This window comes from Gordionus sp. m RMFG-2023, chromosome 3 (assembly GCF_954871325.1).
Source record: "Gordionus sp. m RMFG-2023 chromosome 3, tfGorSpeb1-WG-v2, whole genome shotgun sequence".
NCBI classification, from domain to species: domain Eukaryota; kingdom Metazoa; phylum Nematomorpha; class Gordioida; order Chordodea; family Parachordodidae; genus Gordionus; species Gordionus sp. m RMFG-2023.
The window spans coordinates 39,277,742-39,303,508 of NC_088777.1; the positions used below are offsets into that span (position 1 = coordinate 39,277,742).

Consider the following 25,767-nt stretch of genomic DNA (forward strand, 5'->3'; position numbering starts at 1 on the left):
ACATTAATTTTTCTATTAAAAGAGTTTTGATTTAATATTTCATTTAGTTGACATTTTATTTTTTCCCTAAATAATTCACACACGCAACACAGGATTAAGTGTATGTTTAAAAAAGATGGTTGTAGATACTACCACTTATATTTTGGCTTAAACTATTCTAAAATTTGTTTGCAAATTTTAAGAGGTCCTCTTTAAGATTCGGTCTTTATTTAGATGAGTAAAATTATTGAAGGAAAATGTGAATTTATTTTGCCAGATGATGTATTTTTTAACCCAGTACAGGAGTTTAATCGAGATTTAACGTAATATAATATATGTATTGGGTATTATATCCATTTTTTTAGAGTTTTGATTATTAATTCCTTTATACATTTTTTGAAAAATTCTATTATTCATAAGGAAAAGTTAAAAATTGAGGTACCGTTAATATAAATCTATAAATATATGACAGCAATAATTCGAATAATACATGCCAGATATCAAGGCAATTTTATTGATTATATTTTAAAATGATAAAATTTGCATCACACATACAAATACTTGCAAGCCTGTCATGGCTACATGGGTCAGGCAATAATTTTTTAATGTTTTTAAATATACCTGGGCTGGGCCTAAAATTTTTTTTAAAAAAATAACTTCACCAGGCAGGTTATTGCCATTATTATTTATAAAAATTAACAATAAATATAATATATTTTAGAGAAATCTGGGCCAAAAAAATTTTCTAAAATAAAATCTCAACCAGGACTAAATTTTTTTTTTTAAAAAAATCTGGGCCTGGCTGGGCCATGCAAATGGTACCTCCACAGGTCTCTGATATATATTTAATTTAAGTTGTATGTCAATAAATACAATATAGATCTCTTTAGGATTTTTTTTATTTGATGGACAATTTATTATTTTTATAAAAAAAAATCAGAGCATAGCCCAAAATTTTTATTAATTTTCTGTTTTTATTTAACCCATTATTATTTACTATCTTAAAAAATAGAGTAAGTTGATTTTAATTATCACTTTTAATTAAAGAAATAAAACAGTTTCTATTTTATTTTTAGAAATTTTACTTATTTCTTTTAGCCTGCAGACCATTAATCTCTAACTAGGTAGCTGGTGGAAGTATTATATAATTTGGAACAGGGCAGATGGACAATCTGGGACCCTGTAGGCAAATTATTTTATCTATTGACCTCATTTTTATGAGGGAGGTAATTGATCTATATGCCATCCATTTTGGGCTGGCCCCATGACTAATTCCTATTATAAGATTTTTATATTTTTGGTCACAAACATGTCCATAACAATAGGTTAAATACTATATTGCAGCTTTTACATTTTTAATAAGAAAAGGACTAAATCATTCATCAAATCAACCAATGTTTTAGACAACCATCTCAAAAATGAATTAAACTCATGTTGATTATTTATGTTATAAATTTTAATGAAATCAAAATTTTAGATCAGTAGCTTAACCCAATCCAAAGATATATATCTTCATAGTCATAAAGGATTTTTTTTGGGTGTTGATATTTACCAGGAATGTTTATTATCTTTATATTTAACTTTTTAATCATAAAAATTGATATCACCTGCAATTCTTCTTTAATATAAATAAAAAATGCATCCAATTTATCTTGTCCCTTATTTTTGTTCTGTTTTTTATATGCTTTTTAATTTTCTAAACATTCTTTCACAATTTTACTATAGGTAAAAAGAAAGAAAGAAGGGAATACTCTATACAATGGCTGCCATATTTTTGCACCAAATAATCTCATAGCCACATATTACATTGTTAATCATTTTTATCTTATGTTATTTCATTTTTGTTAGACTCCTCACTATTACAAATTATATCATCTGTATTTTTATTTAACCTGATTATTTAATCTTTGCAAATGCAAATGAAGACAATTAGGTTGTAATTTGTCACTGGGTACATTTACCAAATATAAAACTTTCAGAAGGCTGCATTTATAGTTAATGTATTTTGCTCAAGTGTTGCGTTATTACAAAATTAAGCCAATAAATAGGTGAAAAACATATGTTCCAATGCATTGATAAAAAATATGCCATACGATTATAAAAATAATTGCAAATTCGATATAAGTTTTTTCTTAAATATTGTATAAAATAATCTCTATTTTAATTTTATCTTAAATAAGTTTTAAAACTGAATCAGCTCAAATAATGCAATGCTTGAAGGTAACACGTTTGCTATAAACGCAGCGTAAGACTATTTCAGAAATGCATTTGATATTTATTTTATCAAAATGCTCTGGGTAAAAATATTGTACATTCTTTTATAAGCTTTCTATTTATCGAAAATTGTTCAACCATATATTTATAATTTGGTCATACTACTTAGTATAGAGGGCATTCGGATCATGTGGGCTTTCATCTTTGCATTCATGGCTATACATCCTCCCTGTTCTATCTTTCTATATGGCATTATATTTTTTACCTAGATGCTATCTGGCAGCTTTAAATAGTACATCTTTTCATTTAAATGTATATATTTATTTAAAATGAATATGAAGGCTATAAAAGATACAGAAGATGACATCTTTGATCATTTTCAAGCTGATAAAAAATTTTTTTATAAATTTTTATTTAAAGATATAATGAAAGCGGTCCCCATATTATTTCAAAGATTTCCAAAAAAAATAAGAACTGTATTTTAACGTTTTAAATGTGCCAAGATTTTCAATTTGTCTTAAATGAATTAATATTAACCGTATATCATAAATTATTTTTACAAGTTTGGATTAACCTACTATATATAATTCTCTAAAAGCTTTCACTTTGTTTTGCCAATTTATTGAAGCCCACTCGGCTTTGGCCAGACAAATTAATTAGAAAGGTATAGTATTATTATTATATTTGATTCACCACACCTGATCAGCTGAAGTCTTCTGTACTATCTATTTTTAAATTTAATTATTTGCTACATACTTTTTAAAAAATTAAATTTCTAATTGTACCAAAAACAGCTTTAATGCCTTTATAACCCTGTGATTCGGATTTGTTAGGCAAAATCAACATTATGAAAAATTATGATAAAATAAACTTTGGTATAGTTTTAGGTATCTATTGATATATAATACTAAGATGTAATAAGGTACCCAAGTTATAGATGATTTTTTTAAAAGGGGTGTGGTGCCTAACCTTGGTCTTCGTGTGAATAAAGAAATGAATAAAATATAAATCTTATTGGCATATTTGAGAGTAAAATTAATGGAAGCTTTTAGTCAAATACCAGAGACCTGGCAAAACATGATAATATAATGCAATTTTCATAAACTCTAAATTAAACGAAAGTGCATAATTAAATATCTACGTGCCGTGCATCCACATCATTATATAAATATTTTTTGAATTAAAAATTGTTTTTATTATTGCCCCGACAGTCAGGTCTTTCTATATTAGACGCATTTTCTGCTACTGGATTAAGAGCTGTCAGGTATGCAAAAGAACTTCCAAACATCGGATGCGTAATAGCTAATGATCTTTCAACGTTAGCAACTCAAGTTATCGCTAAAAATATCGATCACAATGGTCTTAGTCAAGATATCATAAAAATCTCCAACGAGGAGGCTAAGTGATAAATTTTTAAATATTACAAAAGACAAATAATTTACAATAAGAAGAGTTTAGAATCAATGATATTAAATATTCGAGACTGGTAATCGTATTGTAAGAATGAAATTTGAAACGGGAAAAATTGAAATCAGCTTATTCGATCACCTTCTTGATTATGGTTGATAATATGCTCAAGTATAGGATTTTTTTTTAAAAACCCTTAGGAAAAATGGTGTGATTTAAAAAATCCGAGCCGAGCTTAAAAGAAATTGGAAATTATAAATCCTGGCCTGGTCAATTATTTTTTTTTAATAAAAATATATCAATTAGTAATACTCATTTACTGCTCATATTTTCTTCCCTTTAAAGCAATTTACAAAATACATCCAGAATTACTTAAAATAATGAAATTTTTAGGCCAAAAAATTATCAAAAATAAAAATCCGGGCCTGGATTGAAAATGGAAATTTATTTCAAATCCGGGCCAGGCCTGAAATTCTGTCTTTTGCAAGATTTCTGTTAATTTAGGAAACATAACTAAACTTTTTATACCTTGATTTAAAATATTTGAAATTTTATTCTCATTTGGATCGCTCCTCCTGTTTAGAAGCTCTACAACCAAGAACCCAATAATGGTCGATTGGGGGCATATTATATGATTTATATAAATCAATCGTAATAAAAATGAGGGTCAGCTTATTTCAATTTTATATTTAATTGATTGTCATTCTAGTGATTCATGCTATGTGTAATGTCCTTGTTATGAAATTATTTATCAAGATTGCTCATTTTTCTGTTGCTGAATCTATCAGCAATATAAAATTTGCAATCTAATTTTTGTATGGTTTAAAAATTCTCAAAAGGGGGTCCGGTGATCACCATAAAAAATATAGAAATAATAAATTAAATATTACACAATAAAAAGGTTTGTCAATGTCTTCCTCTACAGCTGTTTTAGTAAATTTTGATGCAACTGAACACAAAAAATCTTGCAAATGTATACTTGAATATGTAATTTTTCTTTTCTTCTAAAAATAGTCTGTTGATGCTAAAAAATCATTCGACACATAAAACGCAAATCGATGTCATCGATATAGACCCATACGGTTCCGCTGCTCCATTCTTAGACGCTACTATGCGCGCTATTAGCAATGGAGGTATGTAATTACAACTATTATAATTTTTTAATCACGGAGCTTGATTATTTTATATTTATTAGTATTGATCTAAGTTTAACTCCATTTTTAAAGCTATTGATTATTATATAAAAAAAATTTGAATCTTGCATGTACTTATTGGTTGTACAGCCGGAAATTGTTTTAAATTTCTCATCCGGCTCCGACTACTGTATTTAAATCTTCTTTCCTTAGAAATAAAAACTTAATATTTTTCCGCCATTTTGTATACACCTATTTCTAAAATTTATAAATCGGGCAGGATTATTTGGCGCACAAAAAAATTAAGAATTGTTGAGTGGACCTGGAAAAAGCCCGATGCAGGGTTATAGTTTAATATATATATATATTATTATAGAAATACTGAAAAATTTTAATTATTAAAAGAACAGGAGTAATTAGTTTAATCTTCATTTTTTTAAAATCATTAATTTAAAGTTTAAAATCAATTACTATCCTAAAATTCAAAATATTTAACTCCAAATCTTCCTATTCCTTTTTTTGTATTTATTCCATTCTTCGCAAGTGATCGATGGTCTCGCTGGACACGGGCAAAAGCCATAAAATAGTTTCTATATGGTAAAAATGTTCACTGCAATGAAATGATATAATATCGAGACTTGGCCAAATACTGAGCTAAATATCTTTTACTATAGGTTTGAGGGTTATGACCTCTATCTTGCACATGTTATAGTAAGTAATAAGAGAGAGAATAAAAGGAAGGGAGATTATTTGGATTTAAGGTTTCAATCCGATGCAATTCTTCTAGGTCGATTTAATCTGTTTATTGTATATTTTTCGAAAGAATAATTGGAGTTCGATTAATTCTTTGAGAAAAATTATATAAATATCGCATGAGTTTTGCTTAAATTCCATTTTACGAAGCCGCATATGCCGATCATCTTTATTCTTTGATTTAAAGATACCACGACTTTATTTTTTTAAACTTTAAAATTAATCCAGGTCTTGTATGTGTGACATGTACCGATATGGGAGTGTTGTGCGGAGCTACTGGCCACAATTGTTATGCCAAATACGATTCCATAGCTTTGCATACTAAATATGCCCACGAAATGGTAAAATTTAAAGAAAAAATATTTACCATTATTTTTGATAAAATATTATATTGCAACAACTAGAAAATAGAAATGTTATATTATTCACAAGTTAAAGGCGAATATGATAGCTCACACCTTGGGGGAAAATTAAACTACAGATTTGGAATTAAATAGTTAGAATAGGCCTTTTTTATAAATTTAAAGCTCATAATAATCAATTGCCGGTACCAATAAAATCTTTCCTTTAGGAAAACTATTCGTCACTACCACTAGAGTTCTGAATACCAATTTTTCGCGGCCCGAGCCCAAATAAAAAAATAGCCCGACCCAAGCCCGATTAAAAATTTATTGGGATTTGAACTTAAATATACAATATCATAAGGAAAAATTAAAAAAAATTTGTATTTATTCACCATAAATAAGCTATTATCAATTATCAAATAAAGTTGCAAAAACCTAGTATAACATTTTATTTAACTTGATAGAATATGATGTATGTAAATAATAGAGTTTTACCTAGTCACAATACAAATCACATCACAGGAAATTGTTAATTTGGGAAATGAAAATTACGTAAATGAATAAGTAAAATGTGTAGGGCTGTACCAATATTAGATATCGGTATCGAATCGTCGCCGATATTTGACTTTTAGAAAAAATATTGGATCGGGCGATATTTAAAAAAAAAATTTAATACCGATTTTATGCAATTTTTTATTTTTATACACATTTTGTATTTATTTTTGAACTAATTCCCTTTCTAGTAATAAATCTTCAAACTCCCATTAACAGGTTATTAAATATCGACTAAATAGCCAAAAAAGTAAAAGTAAAAATTTAAAAATAAAAAAAAAACAGCATAACCGAAAAAAAAAATAAAAGCAAGAATAAAATTACGAAATATAATAATGCCACCAAATACTTAAAACAAACTAAAAATAGGATGTCCTAGTACAAATACTTTTTAACCTATACTAAAAAGTAATAATGTAAAGCAACGTCAAAACTTTTTTGAAGAAAAGGAACGTCAGTTTCCTTCTTCTAAAGGTAACGAGTAACGCGTTTCTTTTTATTGAGTACGCAAAACTTTATTCGTTACTTAAAATTTTTCTTAAAAAATATGAAAAAACATATTTTATTGTAATTATAAAATTACTTTATTTAATTTTTAAATTTTATAAATAATTTAAGCCGAGTTTTTAATTCACATCAATCACCAGTCCTTCATTTTTATTTTAAATTTTCAGAAGATTGTTAATCTAATTAATATTGAATCAATCAATGTATGTTAATTTATATTCTTATTCTTCAATATTATAATCTATTTTATAAATAATTATGTTTGAAGCTATTTTTAAGGAAAAATCTTATTAAGGAGAATGGCCACAAATTGAAGAATCTTGTGATAAATCCAAATTACAAAGTTCAGATAATGACAAGTCGTTCACATGTGAATATTGTAGGGCGATATATATGATTTTATAGGCTATGTAACCTGTTCCTACGGTTCTTTCGATTTTAGAGAGAAGAAAATATAAATTTGGGAAATCTCACTCCCACGATAACATAACATTAAAAAATGGCTTTAAATAATTTTATTTTGTAAGCCACTTATTAATGCAATTTTGCAAGACTAAGATACAAGTTATACAGTTGAAATATTAATACTTTATTTCAATTGGATATATATTATCAACAATCGTCCCGCTATTTAAATCAGATTGGCTGATAAAACTAGATTAAGGTTTGAGAAAAGATCTTGACAAAGAAAAAGAAGACTTGATTGCATTAAAAAACAACACACGTACGGGTCATTTCATGACAAATCAACCACGATTTGGCCGACCCCCTTTGATTTAAAATTTGGTAAGCAAAGAAAGGTTAATGTACTAAGAAATGACCAAAATTCTAGCCTCTTAACACTTATATTTTTAGAGATATTAGGGTTCATAATGGCAAAAATGACGTATTTTTAACATTATCTGCCTTCAAAACATATCTTAAAAACTACATAATTGTAAATGACAAATTTAATATCAAAAATACTTACGAAGATTATACTTTTAGATAAAAAAAAATTCTTAGATTTTTTCATTTCCGGCCAGTTTATTTAATATATAAGAATTTAAAACTATTTTTGGAAATAATACTATAGTATATATATATATATATATTATTATTATATTTTTTTTATTGATTTTTATAAAATAGTTTAATTATAAAATAAGGCACTTGTGTTTTTTTAATGGTATGAATTTTGAAATATTATTCATTGTGAATTTAAAAGGAAAATTTTGCTTTTGACTTAATACTTATCGTTATCATTGATACTGGTAGGGATAAGCTTGTAGAACCAGAATAATCGATAGTGATTTTATTTTATGGTAGTACTAAGAATGTAATGATGTTTCAAATATATTAAAATTGTAATAACAATAAAATTACAATTTTAAAGTAAAATAATATTTCTAAAAAAAATAAAGTCAAAATCTAAATGTTATCTATTGATCTTTATATAAGTAATTTTTTTTCTTGTTATTATCAAAGTAAATTGTATGTTTTTTATATATAACAAAATATCGCCTCAGAACAGTAAAAATATAAACATTTAAAATATAAATTGAACATATTATAATAAAAAAATATCGCCGCAAGAACAGTAAAAAATAAACATTTTAAATATAAATTTAACATATTATATCACAACATGCATCATTTAAAACAAAAATAAATAACTCTAGCATTCAATAAAATTTACAATACAAAGTGATTAGATAATTGTAATCATATATTACATTATATTTGTTATGGATTGATGTAATAGTTGCAATAATGTTTTTTCCTTAAAATAAATTATAGCATTATTTTGGAGAGGTTATATTTTTTTCCTTAAAAGGGAATACAATCAATTAATACATTATAATGGGAAGGAATGAAGTAACAATAATTAGTATACCAGCATATCATAGAAAAGAGATGGGGAGGGGTCAATAGAGCTATTCATAATAGTTTTCTTTGTAATTATATCTTTGATTTAAAAGGCTAAATTACACTATATATGGGCTAATTGATATTACAATTGTAATAATAATATTTCCCAATTAACTTAATATTATATTACAAAAGGCATTTCTAAACTAAATACATGTAATTAATCATAAAATATTCTAAAAATGGATTAGCATTATATATTACATTAAAATTTACTAATTTATAATGCGATTATACTAACCAATGATTAAAATAAATCATGATTATAATTTATTATTGATTTAAATGCTAAAAAATAATTTAAAGGAATTTTTGAATGTAAAAATAAAATGTGCAATTACAATGTTTTCAATACATAGCTCTTTGTCTTAAATACCATACAAATTTCTAGCAGATATACGGAAATTGTTTCAATTTTTCTTTTAATAAGGGTATCTTCGTCCTTGGTTACATACTATACGTCGTCTTCAGTACCATCCCATGCGAGCGCAGGATTGTACGGGGTTCCTTCCCCACCAGCTTTCAATAAGCTGGTGCCCCTATCCTCCACCATGAAAGGATTACTATCGATTAGAGAGAATTAAATGCTTGGTTGGTAATTACACAGATATAGTAATTGAACCTGATAAAATTCCAATTTTAAAGTAAAATAAAACTTTATTTAAATTTTAAAAGTCAAAATCTAAATTTTATAAATATTATTGATCTATATATAAGTAATTTTATTTTTCTTGTTAATATCAAAGTAAATTGTATGTAAATTAACCGTCTCTTGTTAAATAAAAATTAATTATATATAGATCAATAATATTAATAACATTTAGATTTTGACTTTTAATATTTAATAAAGTTGTATTTTAATTTAAAATTGGAATTTTATCGGGCTTAATTAAATTCTTGGAGAACTGAATAGGAACTAAAAAATACCACCATCACTTTTTATAAAAAATTTAATAAACATTAATAAATTTCTCTTTTACATTTTTAAAATACAATTTATCTGGGACGCCGCTAGCTTCATCCTTAAAATCGAAAAAAATGATTATAAAAGTGTATAATTATTTTCCCAAAAGGGGGCATCCTTTTAGTTTTTAATCATTTTCTTAACGAATTTGATACAATTTAAAGGATTATTCATCTTATAAGTAAAAATAATAGCCAACAAAAGAAATTCAATTTATTACATCATTTATAATTTATTATTAATTTGCCCATATAAAATATATTTAATGAATATTAATAAAATATGTACAATGAAAATACTTCAAATGTGGTAAAATTACGAGTTTCGCAAGGCTGTAAGATTTTTAAATTGCTAATATCTCAAAAACTATTTAAGGCAAAAATAAACTAAATACATCATTTTGTATAAAAAATCTAGAGGTCTATCGGAAGAAAAATAATTGGCGCCAATTTGAGGAAACCCCTGGTTACACTACGAATCTTCCTGAATACGCATTTTTTACCAAAATTGAAATCACTTGTATAAAATAGATAGCGCTATACAATACTATGGAATATGGATAAAAATTTGTTGCTAACTTACTAGGGGTGTACACCGATACCACTTTTTGGAGTCCGATCCGATATAACCGATATTAAATTGATATCGGCTATCATATCTTATTATGTATTCTGTAAATTAGGGGTGCACCTATACCACTTTTTGGAGGCCGATCCGATCCGATATTCCTGATTTAAAATTGATATCGGCCGATTACCGATCCGATATCATATCTAATTTTGTTTTCTGTAAATATACCAATGGTTTTAATTTATAATATACTTTTTATAAGTATTACATCTATAATTTAATTATACCATAACTTAATTCATTTCTATTGCAATTCTAGAAGTATATAAATTATTTTTATTGTTAAATCACTTTTATATAATAAGTAAAAACATTAATCTATATACATAATAAGTAATAAACAAATATATTATGAAATTTGAAATAAATATTTAAAATAATATTTAACATTAATATCTTTTTAGAAATGCCAAAATTTCACATTTATCAGAGGTCAGCCTGCGGCGATGATAACTATCAATATCACCAGCTTCACTAAAAATAGATTCTGAAGAGATTATCGCACACTTTTATAAATATAATGCGCAAAAAAAATAACAATATGGCAGAATGTTTATTAATTAATTATTATTATTAAAAAAAATATACATAAAAATGGATTTCGATTTTATTTATAAAAATAAATGATTTTAGATATAACTTTTTTTAAAAATTTTATAAAATTTTATTTTTGTTAAAGACGCCATTTTATATCGGATCCATTTTATAATATTGATCGATAACCGATATTTTAAAATGGGTGAAATTTCGGCCCGATCCGTCCCGATAAAAAATATCGGTGTAAATATATTAATCGTTTTAATTTTAATGCATACATGTACACCTAGTGTTGTAAAATCGCTATTTGAGCCAATTTTTAAAAGCGGCTAACTTGGTATTTTATCTCGAAAATTATTATACAAGCCTGAAGATTTTGATGATAGATGGCACAAAGTTTATCACTATTAGCGAAATCGCGAGACTAATGCAATATTTTTCTAAAATATTGAGTTAATCGTTTTTAAAAATCTCCTCAATTCAAGTTATTTTACATTACTAAATACATCTACTCATCTCACACTTTTTAATATCTACATATTGCATAAGTCATTTAATAATGATTATTTATAGTTTTATTCATGAATATAAAAGTATATAAAATATTTTTATTGATAAATAACATATTTATATAATAACATTAATTCATTTACATAATAAGTAATAAATAAATATATTATAAAGATAATTTTTTTAAAAATTAAGACGCCACTTTATCAGATCGGAAAATTTTATAATACGCCGATAGCCGATATTTTTAAAAAGATCTGAAAGGCCTATATTAGGCATTTAAAATTGTTAAATATTACAGGAATTATTCAAATCGGTAAATAAGAAAGCCGTTTGTTTTAGCTCGCGAGCACACCTGATTCCCGAGATACAGAGTCTCAAAAGTGCGAAAAATGACGATTTTCTCACTTGTAAAATTTTTAAATTGTTTCTATTCGTTCAGGCAAATTTTTCTGAAGTATATTCCTTTGTAGTTCAAAATAAAATACAAGACACTTAATAATTTAAATTATTTGACTGACGAATTGCCGTTCATTTATTCCAAAAATATTTAGTCCGTTGCTTAGCCTATCTAATTTCTCAAGATAAAATTGAAGCGGAATTTTATTCAAATTCATCAGAAACGCAAATATTAAACATAAATTTCAATAGAAAAAATAAATGGATATATAACATGTATCGATGACATTCAATATGGATGGCCTTTTTAGAAAAGTATTTGAAAAAGAGATGTTAGTTAGTTTTTTGCAGGGATGCGAATCCGACAAAATTTTTGCCCGGGTTCGGTTCGGGGTATAAAAAAAAGATGGGTTCGGTTCGGGTTCGGTTCAGGGAAATATTTTTGAACCCGGGTTTGGTTCGGTTCGGGTTCAAGAATTTTTGAGTTGATAAAAAAAATTCTATATTTAAATCATAATAAAAAACTAGACATAAATTTGATATAAAAAATAAATTTTTTATTTTATTTATAGGCAAATATAGTTAAAAATACAAAGCATATAGTCATGTATCAATTTTAAAAATTTTATTTAGACGTATTAGCATAATATCTTCCAAGAGTTGTTCACTCATCCTCGATCTATGTGGTGAAAGAATGAATTTCAAATGTGAAAAAGATCTTTCAACGCTAACCTATGTTAAATGTATTTATATGTGAAAATATGAAAAATTAACTTGGGTTGCAGGAACAGCAAATAAGATTTTAGATAAAATATATAATTCAGGGTGTTCCAGCTTAGCAGACTCCCAAAAATGCAAAATATTTTCCTTCTTATCTAATCTTTTATAATCGCTAAATCCAGTAATTATTGTTCCAATACTTTTCTCAGCAATCGTTGGCCCTCTTTTAAGTATTTTCTCCTGCCTTTCTTTAAGTTGTATCAATTTATCTAAATCATCTTCTTGTTCAATAACTTCATCGGAACTAATATCATCAGATAAAATCGGCGTTGTTAAGCTTTTAATTCGTCTCCATAAATTGACAAGATGCCTTTTCGCACAAATCTTATCATCATCACTAAGTAATACCTGTAATATTTAAGGATTTATATAATAGTAAAAAGATTCACATCCCACGAATTAAACGACAGCGTCTGTTTAAGAACGGATGAAGACATCCTATTCATTGTATCGACAGCTCTAGAGAAAGTTCTTTCACTTGATACGGATGTAGTTTGTTGTGCCATAAAATCTTTAGCTATTTTGGACAACCTTGGAAAACGATGAGTATACCGAGACCACCATCCCAAAACATTCTCGGTGGTCTGTGCTACTGGTCTGATAACATAGCAGGATTCACGGCTTCTTGGGCACAGCTAAAAATGAATATATAATTTATATATAAATTAATAAATACTTACGTTCGCAATTCATTAAGTATATTTACTGACATTAAATGAGATTCATTTTCTTCATTAGTAAAATTATATCTATCCAAATTATTATTATCATCATTATATTGAATAAATAAATCTTTGAATCTTTCATAATATTCCGATGTATTCAAAATCGGCGGCAAATATTTTTTCTTAATCCTTGGATCAAGTATACCGCAAACGTAATTAGGAAATGATTCCATAATTACAATGTAACTATTACATTTTTCCAGCATTCTTGTAGCCCCATTTTTAATACAATTATTTGTACTAAATCTACATACAGACTCCAAATTAGTCTGTATTTTATCCATGTATAACCTGGCCATACCGATATTACTGTGGCTCTCCTCACTTATTTCCCAGGTTATTTTATAAAATGGAAACAAAAATTGTTCCAAAAGCACCAAAAATTTAGATTCCTCGGTGTTTAAGCTAAAGTCTTTATCACCACTGTAATCTTTAGCTAGCTGGATAACGGCCTCGAGATTCTATTAAAAATTAAAATATGTTAAATGTTATAATTAAAAATACCTTATTAATGGCTGTAATCATGATGTACTTGCTGTTCCACCTTGTGGCAACATCCATCGGTATTCTAATACCCCCATTGTAATTATGGAATCATTTCCTAATTACGTTTGCGGTATACTTAATCCAAGGATTAAGAAAAAATATTTGCCGCCGATTTTGAATACATCGGAATATTATGAAAGATTTATTTATTCAATATAATGATGATAATAATAATTTGGATAGATATAATTTTACTAATGAAGAAAATGAATCTCATTTAATGTCAGTAAATATACTTAATGAATTGCGAACGTAAGTATTTATTAACTTATATATAAATTATATATTCATTTTTAGCTGTGCCCAAGAAGCCGTGAATCCTGCTATGGGGGAAATAGAGGATTATTTATCAGACCCAGTTGCACAGACCACCGAGAATGTTTTGGGATGGTGGTCTCGGTATACTCATCGTTTTCCAAGGTTGTCCAAAATAGCTAAAGATTTTATGGCACAACAAACTACATCCGTATCAAGTGAAAGAACTTTCTCTAGAGCTGTCGATACAATGACTAAGAAGAGAAATAGGATGTCTTCATCCGTTCTTAAACAGACGCTGTCGTTAAATTCGTGGGATGTGAATCTTTTTACTATTACCGATAATATTTGGGAATAAATAATTTATGTATTATACTATTTAAATTGTTTATATAATATTGTTTATATAATATTTTTTACATTATTTATACATATATAAAATTATAATATTCGAAAATATATTAATAAAAAACAAATTATTGCGTCAATTTCAATTGATTTATCATACAATTAAATTATTATGCAGGATTTATATAGGTATAATCTCAGGTAAAAGAAATTTTACTTGAATTCTTATGAGATAAATAATAATGTAAAAGATTTTAAATAAATTTTAAAGTTTGATGCAATATCATGTTATATTATATATCTCTTAAAAAATTTTCTCTATGTAGGGGAGACCTGGGTAAAGCGATTGACGGGGTAACAATGTTAACGCGAATAATTTTTTAACCCTTGAGCACAAAGATTTTAAATTTGGTGTGAAGATGTATTTTTATATCTAATTTCATACCTATGTTCATCTTTCAAAAAACTTACCTGGTTTTTCTATTTTGTCAAAAAACTGTTTTTTACCCAAAAAATATAAAAATCATTCTCTTGTATATTTTGCTTTTACTACATATCCTCAGGATTCAAAATTTGGCACACATGTTCCTTAATGTAATGTATTAGTTATAAAATAAAATTTATCCGACATCTATAGCTATACTAGAAGCCACGCAATAACGATGTTTATAATATATGTCACCTTGGGGTAAAGCTGTTATGGGTCGGTTAAAATATATAATTCAGTAACACCAAATAAAAAGTATATTTTGACAACTTTGTATAATTCTTTATAAATTTGATATCTTTCTTTTATATATAAAATATTTTAAATATAAAATCGGCTCAGGAGTCGGCTCAAACGGCTGATTGAGCTGCTCAATGCTGAGCCGTTTATTACGACTAAAAACTCGACTCGAGTGGCGGCTTAGCCTCATCGGCTTAGCCGTTTAACAACACTAATAAAAGGCAAAAAAATTTTCGAAAATCGACTCCCCTAATTTTTTAAATACACATGTAAAAACGCAAACCATAAATTAAAGACTCTAATTGGCGCCAATTTTTTTCTCCTTTCATTAGACCTTTTGATATTTTTTTTACCTACATTGTAAGTGTAAAAATCGCCATTTTTCTCACCTTTGAGACCCTGTATCTTGTGACCATATGTGTTTGCGAGATAAAATAAGTGACTTTCTCATTCTTTTTACCGATTTAAATAATTCCAGCAATTTTTTAGCGATTTTAAAAGAGGCCGATCGAATTATGATTGATTTGGCATTGTGGATCGGTGCAGTCCTAAGTCTTAGACGAAGTGATTCTGATTGACGTTTCGATGAAACAAGATAATTATTGAGGATATTTCTAATATTTATTCGGACCTCCTGTCGGGCTACCTCTTAAAGTCCGACCTGAGCCCGAAAAAAGGTCTGAGAGCCGGGTGCAGGGCTCTAACTACTATTAACGAATCTTATTGATAAATTGATGTTTATTTATGAAACAAAAATTATTACGGATTTTTTTTAATAAATATATTATAAGAAACCCTAAATAAAACTTTATCTCAGATATGAAAAAATATAATCTGATTAAATCCAGTTACATTTACTATAATATAAGGCGCACCGATGCTAGAATAAACCGATACTTTTAATTTTAACCTATACCCAACCAAGATAATAATTGACCCTTATATATATTTTTCTAAATTGACTTTAGAAGATAAAAATTGATCTTCAAATTTCTAAACAGATTTTTAAAAAAGAAGAAGGAAATCATTTAAATTTAAAATATACTCCATCACAGTGTTTATGTTTATTGTACGACTAATATTTTACTTTTTAAATAATAACACAACTATCATAAAATCTAAGTTAATGACGAAGGAAACGTTGCTAATTCATCATCTTATTTCTTTTTTTTATTGGGCAATTAAATTTTAAGTAAAAAAAGAATAAACATACCAGAAAAATAAATTAAGACTACAATGCTTCATTTAAAATTGAAATGCATTTTTTATATAGCTTAAGTTACAAACAAACAAAAAATATTTGTGTTTAAATAGACCTCTAAGTTTTTTTTAAAAAATTGGTAACGATATCAGTGGTATCGGCGGATACCTTATTAGTTTCGAATCGTTGTATCTGGTATAAATCTACCTAATCAAGCTATCTTCAAGTCTCATAAATTCAAATTTATATATTTTTGAACTCGGCCCAAAGTTTTTTGAAATATATTTTAAGATTTTTTGACGACTACTAAGTTTTTTTAAATATTATACAAAAAAAATTAATTCAACAAATTTTCTTCCTTTATTTGGAAATTTTAAAATAAATACCGGAAACGTGCCTAAGAAACCGCTTTGAAAAAATGTTGTCTGAAAATGGCATTAGAAAATATTTCAATTATTTATTATATTTTAAATTTAAAAAAAGAAAAGTCAAGTTTACGATTAAGATTTTTTTAAATCCAAAAAAATTTCAAAAATTTAATTTTTATAATAACCATTACTAATTCAGAGTTTACGTATAGTCCTCCACAGCTTGGAAAGTCACGCTAACAAACATAATAAGTATATTGTCCCGTTGGTGAGCGTGAGCGTCGATTTTTACGTTCGACTATTCGTTAGGGTCTATGAGAGCGCGGCTCAAGTCCATTTAAGTCCTAGGTTTTATCATCATACTTGCTTCCTCTATTATTAATACGTGTTAAGGGATTATTGAATATTCTAATATACTCATAATATGTAAGGTTGGATTGATCAAAAATGATTTAAAAATTTTTTATATTAAAAATGTGATTTTGTATTTAAAATAAATCAATTTTTTTGGGAGTCTTTTATTAGTTTGTTAAATTTTTGCCCACCCATAATTTTATTTTTAAATTTTATTGCAGTAAAAGATCTCTAGTCTACCATTGTAACGGCTGTCACTCTTATTATATGCAACCTTTGGCTTTGTTGGACAATAATAATAAGTAGGTAATCGATGGAATTACATTTTTTTAACGATTAAAATCTTCAGACTAATCAAAATTTTAGGCTTGGCCTAGACCAGATTTTTTAAAAAATAAATTTAGCAGAAAATTAATACTGAACATTTCTTTATATCATATTGCAACTGATTAATTGTTATGATTTAATTTTAAAAACCTACCTGACTCTTATTTTAAAATGATAAGGGATAATGCCAGTCCCCACCCAAATTTTTAAGTTTTAAAGCCAGCCCACCCCGAATTTTTAAAATCATACCATTTTTGACCCGTTCCGGGCCTTACATGCAGGTCTCCACTCGTAGTTGAAGATTTTAATTCCTTATATTTTATATGTTTCTTCATTTGATTCCTATAGATTTATTATTTAATAATGTTATTCTAAGATTTCATTCAAAATAAAATTAGTTACCATGCTTTAATTTCTAAAATAAAAGATAGGATGTGATATAAATGTTTTTATTTTTTGAATTTATATTTTTTAAAAAGATTTAAACACTCTTCGGGACCTTCTGTATCAAACGTTTGCCAAATATGCTCAAGTTCTTTGATAGTAAGAGAATTTCATTTTAAAAGAAAAAATATATTTATAAATATAAATAGCCGGAATAAAACGATTACTTATAAATGCAAAATTTACATTTTTTTAAATTAAAAAATTAAAGATAATATATCAATTGAATGATAAATATTTATAATTATAATAGGTAATCTTATTATGTAATTTTTTATATAGTTAGGTGGTCCCGTATGGAACGGACTCTTGCATGATAAATCGTTTGTTGATGACCTGTTGAAAAGCTTACCCGACTTAAGCTATTTGGGTACCCAGGAGAGGATTTTAGGAATTTTGACGTTAATATCAGAAGTAATTCATATTTTCTTCTTTTTTTATCCTTATTAACGAGAAAGAGATCATTGGCCATCATCATTTTAGGAAACGGAACTTGGGAAAAGTATAGAATAAAGGCAAAACGGAAACTGATTCTGCTAACTTTTCAGGAATAGTTCCGGTAGAACTCATCTTTATTTTTTTAAGATCATTAAGTCGAATAATGAGAGCTGTAAAATCAAGGAACATAATTAAAGTTAAGGATATAAAATAAATATAGAGACAATAATTGTATCACACCTAACTATTTAATTATAATCTATGTTTTAAAATAATATTTTAGTAATGCTTTGTAAAATATATATTGTTTCATTTCAAGAGCTCATCTTTATTTTAACATCATTAAAGTTAACAATATAATAAAATTTCTCTTTTTGATATATATAAATTTAATTAAAAAGTAGATTATATATAACAAATAAAATTAAGCATTACAAGGTGTGGTGGGTAGTCTAGTTAATAAGACTTACAATACCTATCCTCAAAATGCGGGTTCAAATCCATGTAGCGTACATTTTTTATTTAAATTGTTTTTTTTATCTATCTTATCTAAATAGTCGCCGCCTCTCTATAGTTTTAAATTTATATTTTTAGTCTGCATATCATACCAAATAGTGTGTGATAAGATATGCAGATTAGAGGTCTGTAATGGGCGGGTTTTTAGCGAAAAGATTTATTTAACCTGCCCTCGTTCTCACTTATAATTTTTTTTATATATATTTTGTTTTAAAATTATTTTATGGCTGGTTTGGCTCTTTATTTATTTTAATGTATTTTTAATTAAACATATAATATGGAATATTATGAAAAACTATTTACTGTTCTGCTCATTTCGCCTGAAAAATATCAAATTCGCCCAAAATATTTAACCCTCTCGCCCAATGTTGAAAATATTTCTTTTAAAGTACGGCGAAAAAACCACCCAATCCAGACCTCTAGTTCAGATTATTGATAGGAGGCTCCAATCAATATCATAATTAAAGTTTAGCAATATTTAGGTAGGGAAGAGATCCTTACTAACATGCTAATTTACACAACATGAAATTTATAAAATAACCAAATACTCCGATCCCATGATATTTCTTATACAAAGTACATCTTCTCGATAGACATTAATTTAGACAAAGCTCATATATGACAGAAAATTTACTAGAGGCAAACCGCCTTTTCTACCCAACCCTCTAAAAATCACTGCAAAGAAACAGTAAGATAAATTCTTAGCCTAAATGGCTTAATCGTAATGCTTATTTTGTTTACCTAATATAATGTTTTAAAGATAATCCATCTCTATATTATTTTGTACTGAATTGGGTCACAAATATTAGATAAAACTTTATTTGGTATAAGAAAATAGACGAAGAACTTTATTGATATAAATATTTATACATAATTTTAAATTTAATAAAAACATCATGGAAAAATATAATTATTATCATATATTGCATATCAGAATGTAATTGAATATTATTTATAAACTACAACTTTCATAAAAAATATATATATAAGGCGATAAATTATAATATGAATGAAATATATTTATATATTTTTATATAAAAAATTTTTTTTAATAAAAATAATAAATAGTGATTAGATGGAAGATAAATCGTAATCTAAAACATTTTCAAAATGACTCCCCCCATTTTTTATATAAATAAAATTATTATTAAATATTTTAATATTGTCGCGAATATAAAATGGGTCATATCGGGCCCATACAAAATTATCATTATATTTTATATAAGTAAAAATAGCCGTATTTAACATTGTGGCCATCGCCCTGACTTCTGTGTCAGAAGCCCATATCTGCTGTGTCATTACATTATTTAAGACATAAGTTTTTATGTCTATTTTTTGTTCGTGTCGTAAAGATAATTTTCAATTACCTTTCTTATCTCGGATGTTAGCATAAATTGTGCCAACCATTGCCTGAGAATAACATGGGAATTTTGAGCTCCAGTAAGCTCTACACTAATCGCCCTAAATTATATAAAGTAGAATAAAATGAAATTTTATATTAATATGTTTTACCTATAAAAACAATTCCCATCACCTTCAATTTGCACCAGGATGGTGGGTTCACCAAGTTGTTTCCCATAGTCTACATCCCGACAACGTTTGGGAGGTTTTAGACCATATATTTTAGCATGATATTTTTTCCATACCTTTGTTGTAGGAAAAAAATATCTAGGGATATTTTCTAATTTATTTATTATCAAAATATCATCATCCAATTCTGTATACGTAATAAATTAAAAAATAAATCAAATATATATCAGAAATAACATTACCTATGGGAGTTTGGATTGATAAAATCCCTGTCAAGCTGAATATTTTTATCTTCAAACTCAACATTTTGGGAACCACTATCTATAAGTTACACACGTGCTGCTTTATTTTCAAAAAATAATTCAAATATATCCTATATACAATACCTCTGGGAGACTTTGGATCAACAAACTCTGTAGCAAGTGGAATAATTTCATCATAAAGGCCATTTTAGGAACTACTATCTAAAGGCAATGCATTAATTATAATAAAAACATTAAAAATAATTATAAGGCTATTATTTAAAAAATATTATAAGATTATCATTCAAAAGTTAATTCAAATATATATCCTAAATACAATACCTCTGGGAGAGTTTGGATCAACAAACTCCGTAGCAAGTGGAATAATTTCATCATAAAAGCCATTTTGGGAACTACTATCTAAAGGCAATGCATTAATTATAATAAAAACATTAAAAATAATTAATAAGGCTATTATTCAAAAAATAATTATAAGATTATCATTCAAAAGATAATTCATTACTTTTCAGCTATTATTTGATTAGTTTTATTAATCCCCAAATGCCCTCCCATAGCAATACCTGCAACTGTAGATACACCCCCCTCATGTATTGTTTTAATTTTTTTTTTGTTCATCTCCTGTCAGTATAACTTTTCTTTCTTCTAAAATAATATTAAATTATATATATAATAATATTTGTGATGCAGAAAAAATATATATAATCAATGGCTAGAATAATAAACTGCACTTAATTTTGTCATACAATTTTAGTTGTATATATATAATACCTAACTTTAATAAATTAATTATGCAATCATTTATAAGCCCAATATACATTATAATAAAAGTATCTAACATTTACTTTTCATCTTTATGTGATAATCTAAATTAAATTTTAGTTGTAAAATAGCATTTAATAATGCCTATATGTAAAATTTTATCAAATGTTCTTACATATATATATATATACACTTACATTTGTAGCTATAATTAATTTTAGATGAAAAAAAGATAATAATCATGAGCATTTTTTAATGTTAAAAAATAATATATTGCATTAAACTTATAATGGCTAATTTTAATAAATTAATCATGACATATCTAAAATTTACTTTCCCCATAGAATAATTGATTTTCTATAATCTTGAAGGCGGTGCATTGGAACTTTAGAACATTTTAGGAAGTCATATATATCATTATAATTTGAGCTAAAATATTCCTGAAATAAAAAATATATTGTTAAAAATTTACTTCATAATGAAAAAGAATTTCAAATTAAATTGTATTATATAGAAATATTTCTAATTTGACAGCCTCATTCAAATCTGACGTTTTAAAAGTATATTTAAATTAATAATGCGAGATTTTAAAAATATCTATGAGATTTTGAAATATTGAATAGCCGTGAGATTTTGATGATTTAAATGGCCCCCAATGTATTTGAAGCGATAAAAATCAAAATCTCATGAAATCACTTTCACACGGTGTCAGCCGTGAGATTTTGATCGTGTGAGAATCGAAATCTCACTGTAATCACTTTCACACGTTACACCGGAACGTTTTGAAAATTAATATGTTAAATTTTAATTTATTACATTATTAAAAATAATAAATGTCGTGAGTAGTGTTGTTAAACGGCTCGATATGAGTCTATTTTTAAAAACGGTTAACTCAATGTTTTACCCAGAAAAGTATTGTCTACACCTGCGTGCCATCTATGACCAAAATCTTCAGGCTTGCATAATATTTTTCTGAATAAAATGCTGCGGAAATAAAGTAAAGCAATTTATTCTAATATAATAGTCAAAGCTAAAATCTCCGTAATGCTTTTTTTTCTATATCCGTAATGGTATTATGACCTGTCCTGCATGGCCACTTGTCTTACTTATTTTAGTATTAATATATACTAGTGAAACTCTTGGGTCAGCCCAGCCTGAACCAGCCCGTAGAAAATTTTGACAAGGTTGATCGCCCTGGCCCATAAATTATTTTTGCGTCCTGCATTATCATAGAACTTTGTGATTGAATTTAATATCTTTAAAAGATGGTTTGAGGCTGATATTTATAACCTTTTGGTAATATTTGTCAATATTTTATGGAGTTTTTTTTTTACAAATTTGATGCAGTTTTGACGATTGACTTAAATGTTTGTATACTTTCTTTTAGTGTGTTCTGTTCTGCGTACCCTCATTAGGATGGTGTTTTAATAGATATAAAATGAGTATTTCTAAATTATTTAATATTTTGCTCTTTTACACTTTTTGCTGATTAAATATAATGAGAAGCACATCTATAATTAAATATTTCGAATGTATTTCTATTGATAAAACCTATCTTTTCAAATAGTAAATTAAATTTTCTTAATATTATAAATGCTTAAAATTTACTTTTTTCGTGTATTTCATTTTTCTCCCCTTAACCTCATTTAAACTGAATTCCAGATTAGTCCGCGCTCCCCAACTTATTTTTCCTGTCGACTTAAAGCCGAACTTGTTATTTATACCTCCTATTTATATACTTGGTTTTATTAAAAAAAATTAGGAATTGCCAGATGTTCCTTTGTATTACAAAATGGATAAAATGACAAGTAGTTTGCAAATGAGCGTTCCCAAATCTACGGTCATAAAGTATTTTGCTTTAAATTTTATAAATAAAGAAATAATGGTCTGCAAAATCCGACCCAACCCACCAACCCATTTTTTTCAGGTAGGTTGGGTTTGCAAATATTTTTGTCACAATTTAGAATTTTAATATCAATAAATCTTGGCTGGATTATATATGACTTTATAAATTTGTTCATTTTAGATTATTTTTAAAATTTTATTTTGAACTTAGCGTTGGTTAAGAATAGTGTTGTTTATTTATTTTATTGTAAAAATTACAACCCAATTTGTTGGTGATTAGGTCTGCTCTGAGCACAAATCCCGAGTACAGAACCTAAGAAAACCTGGTGCTTGTACTTGGAGCAAACCCAGAGTACAAACCCTGAGCAACCCGAGCACGAACCGGACACACATATCCTGGACAAAAACCCATTTATTTTAAGTTGTTCTTTTCTTGACCTTATGAAAGTATATACGTTTAATATCCTAATCAATTGATCTATTCAGTTGGAGGTAACTTCCCCCCTTAATTATGGAGTCTAAGCCAAAAAAAAGCAACTTAAAACAAATGGTTTTTGCTCAGGGTTCGTACTTCTGATTTATACCCGGGGTTTGCCCAGATTTTTTACAAGTTTGTTTCTGGTTCATACTCAGGGTACTTGCTCGGGATTTGAACATGGGGTTTGCTCAAGTTTGGGTTTATGCACATATTCTCAGAGCAGCCCCGAGAATTTAAATTGGATCATAATTTTTACAACCAGGAAAATTGACAACACTAGTTAGGAATATAGAATTCACTTTCTTACTTTACATATGGTTTATTTTTTCCTTTCGCGCTCTTATTTCTTATATGATTTATTTTTTACTATATATATAAATGTTTATTTTACCGCAAAGTTGTTAAACGCTACTTTTAAAAGTAGCGCGCTACCGCTATCGCTATTTGTCAAAAAAAAGTAGCTCGCTATTAGCTAATTTTTATTAAAAAAATTTACAAACAAATTTATTTTTTGCTTATAACGTTATTGTATAGTAAATATATAAAAATCAACATTTATAAATATTAAAATATAGTTAGTTTTGATTATAAAAAAATTTATGTAATAAAAATAAATATTTATGGTAATTTGTTGCATTTTAATAATAAAATCATTTCAATATTATCATCCCCAAGTCTAGAGCGACGATCAGAAAGTATAAGTTTTGCCTTACTAAATAATCTCTCGACACTAGCACCTGAGGGTAAGGGCGTATTTAATCTTATACACATATTTTTATAGATTTCAATAATTTTATTTGCATGGCATCCTATTATCATTTTGAGGGCTAATGCCACAATCTTCTTTTTAATGTCCTAGGGTCTAGCCAATGGCCTGTGATTCCCAAATAAGCTCAAAAATATTTAATCAGATCAATTTATAAATATAAATAAGTTTTTACCTTCTGTGTCCAACTATCTCTCGTGGTACATATATATGATATCTCTGATGACTCTACTATTAGAACATCTTTCATCATTTTAAAGTTATCTGCTATTTTATTCATTAATGTCTGGCGGCATATAATTGTTGTACCAGGGGTTAGAGTTTTAATCATCATGGTAAATGATGTATTATCAACTAAGGACATTGGCTGAACTGTATAGTATAAATTATAAAATCAACAATAACTTTATCAACCAATTTCTGAGAAATATTGTCATTTGCATTATTAATTAATTTGGTTTGAATTGAATTAGTCTTTTTGGATGTAGAGTCGCCTATACCAAAATTATTTAGATGTTTCTCCATTTCCTTAAAACTAATGAACAGTCTTATAAAATAAATATTATTAGAATGTAAAAATGACAATTTACCTTTAGATGTTTCTTGAGGTTATAGCTTATGATTGATTTGAGGAAATATTTTTTTTTACATTTTAAACAAATAAATTTGAAACCAGTTTTGGTTATATATTTATTTAAAAAAAATTTCAAATCTAGGGAATAGAAATTTGTATTATAGCTGCGATAACATTTTAAATTATTAACACGTGATTTAGGTTTATAATACAAATGAAAATATAAATTACAAATTGTAATTATATTTCAATTTCAAAATTAATAATAAATCATAAAAATTATAATTTATTATGATATTATATTTAAATTTTCATGTTTATACTTACCTTCATTATATTTTTTAAAAGTAGCCAAGTAGCGGCTACTTAGCTACTTTCAAAAAAAGTAGCGCGCTAAAAAATTAAATAATTACAAAAAAATTGCCGCTTTAGCTATAGCTACCAAAAAAGTTAGCGCGCTACTTTAACAACTCTGTTTTACCGTTTATTATTCAATTCAACGCAATACAATGAATAAAAATCATATTATAAAAAAAATCATATATAAAAGAAAAAACTATCTTTTACATTAATTTCAAGGCTTTTTATTCTTTTTATTCTTTTTATTTATTTATTTATTTCTTGTTAATATACACCATATTATCGATTTTGTTAATTATCATTATTCATTCCTAATATATTCA

General features: G+C 26.8%; 1 protein-coding gene across 3 annotated transcripts in view; it reads left to right on the forward strand.

The window, feature by feature from the left end:
- Positions 1-203: 203 nt before the first annotated feature.
- LOC135925965 (tRNA (guanine(26)-N(2))-dimethyltransferase-like) overlaps positions 204-25,767 on the forward strand; it is a 30,221-nt gene continuing 4,657 nt past the window's right edge. For all 3 annotated transcript variants that reach the window (XR_010571767.1, XM_065461573.1, XM_065461574.1), the window contains exons 1-10: positions 204-302; positions 345-417; positions 3,405-3,595; positions 4,615-4,733; positions 5,715-5,827; positions 16,990-17,138; positions 17,366-17,446; positions 17,951-18,014; positions 18,198-18,329; positions 23,184-23,269. Coding sequence is in view for 2 of the 3 variants with exons in the window: in XM_065461573.1 (XP_065317645.1) it covers positions 214-302; positions 345-417; positions 3,405-3,595; positions 4,615-4,733; positions 5,715-5,827; positions 16,990-17,138; positions 17,366-17,446; positions 17,951-18,014; positions 18,198-18,329; positions 23,184-23,269 (1,097 nt within the window). In the remaining variant the exon portion in view is untranslated. The remainder of the gene's footprint in view (positions 303-344; positions 418-3,404; positions 3,596-4,614; positions 4,734-5,714; positions 5,828-16,989; positions 17,139-17,365; positions 17,447-17,950; positions 18,015-18,197; positions 18,330-23,183; positions 23,270-25,767) is intronic.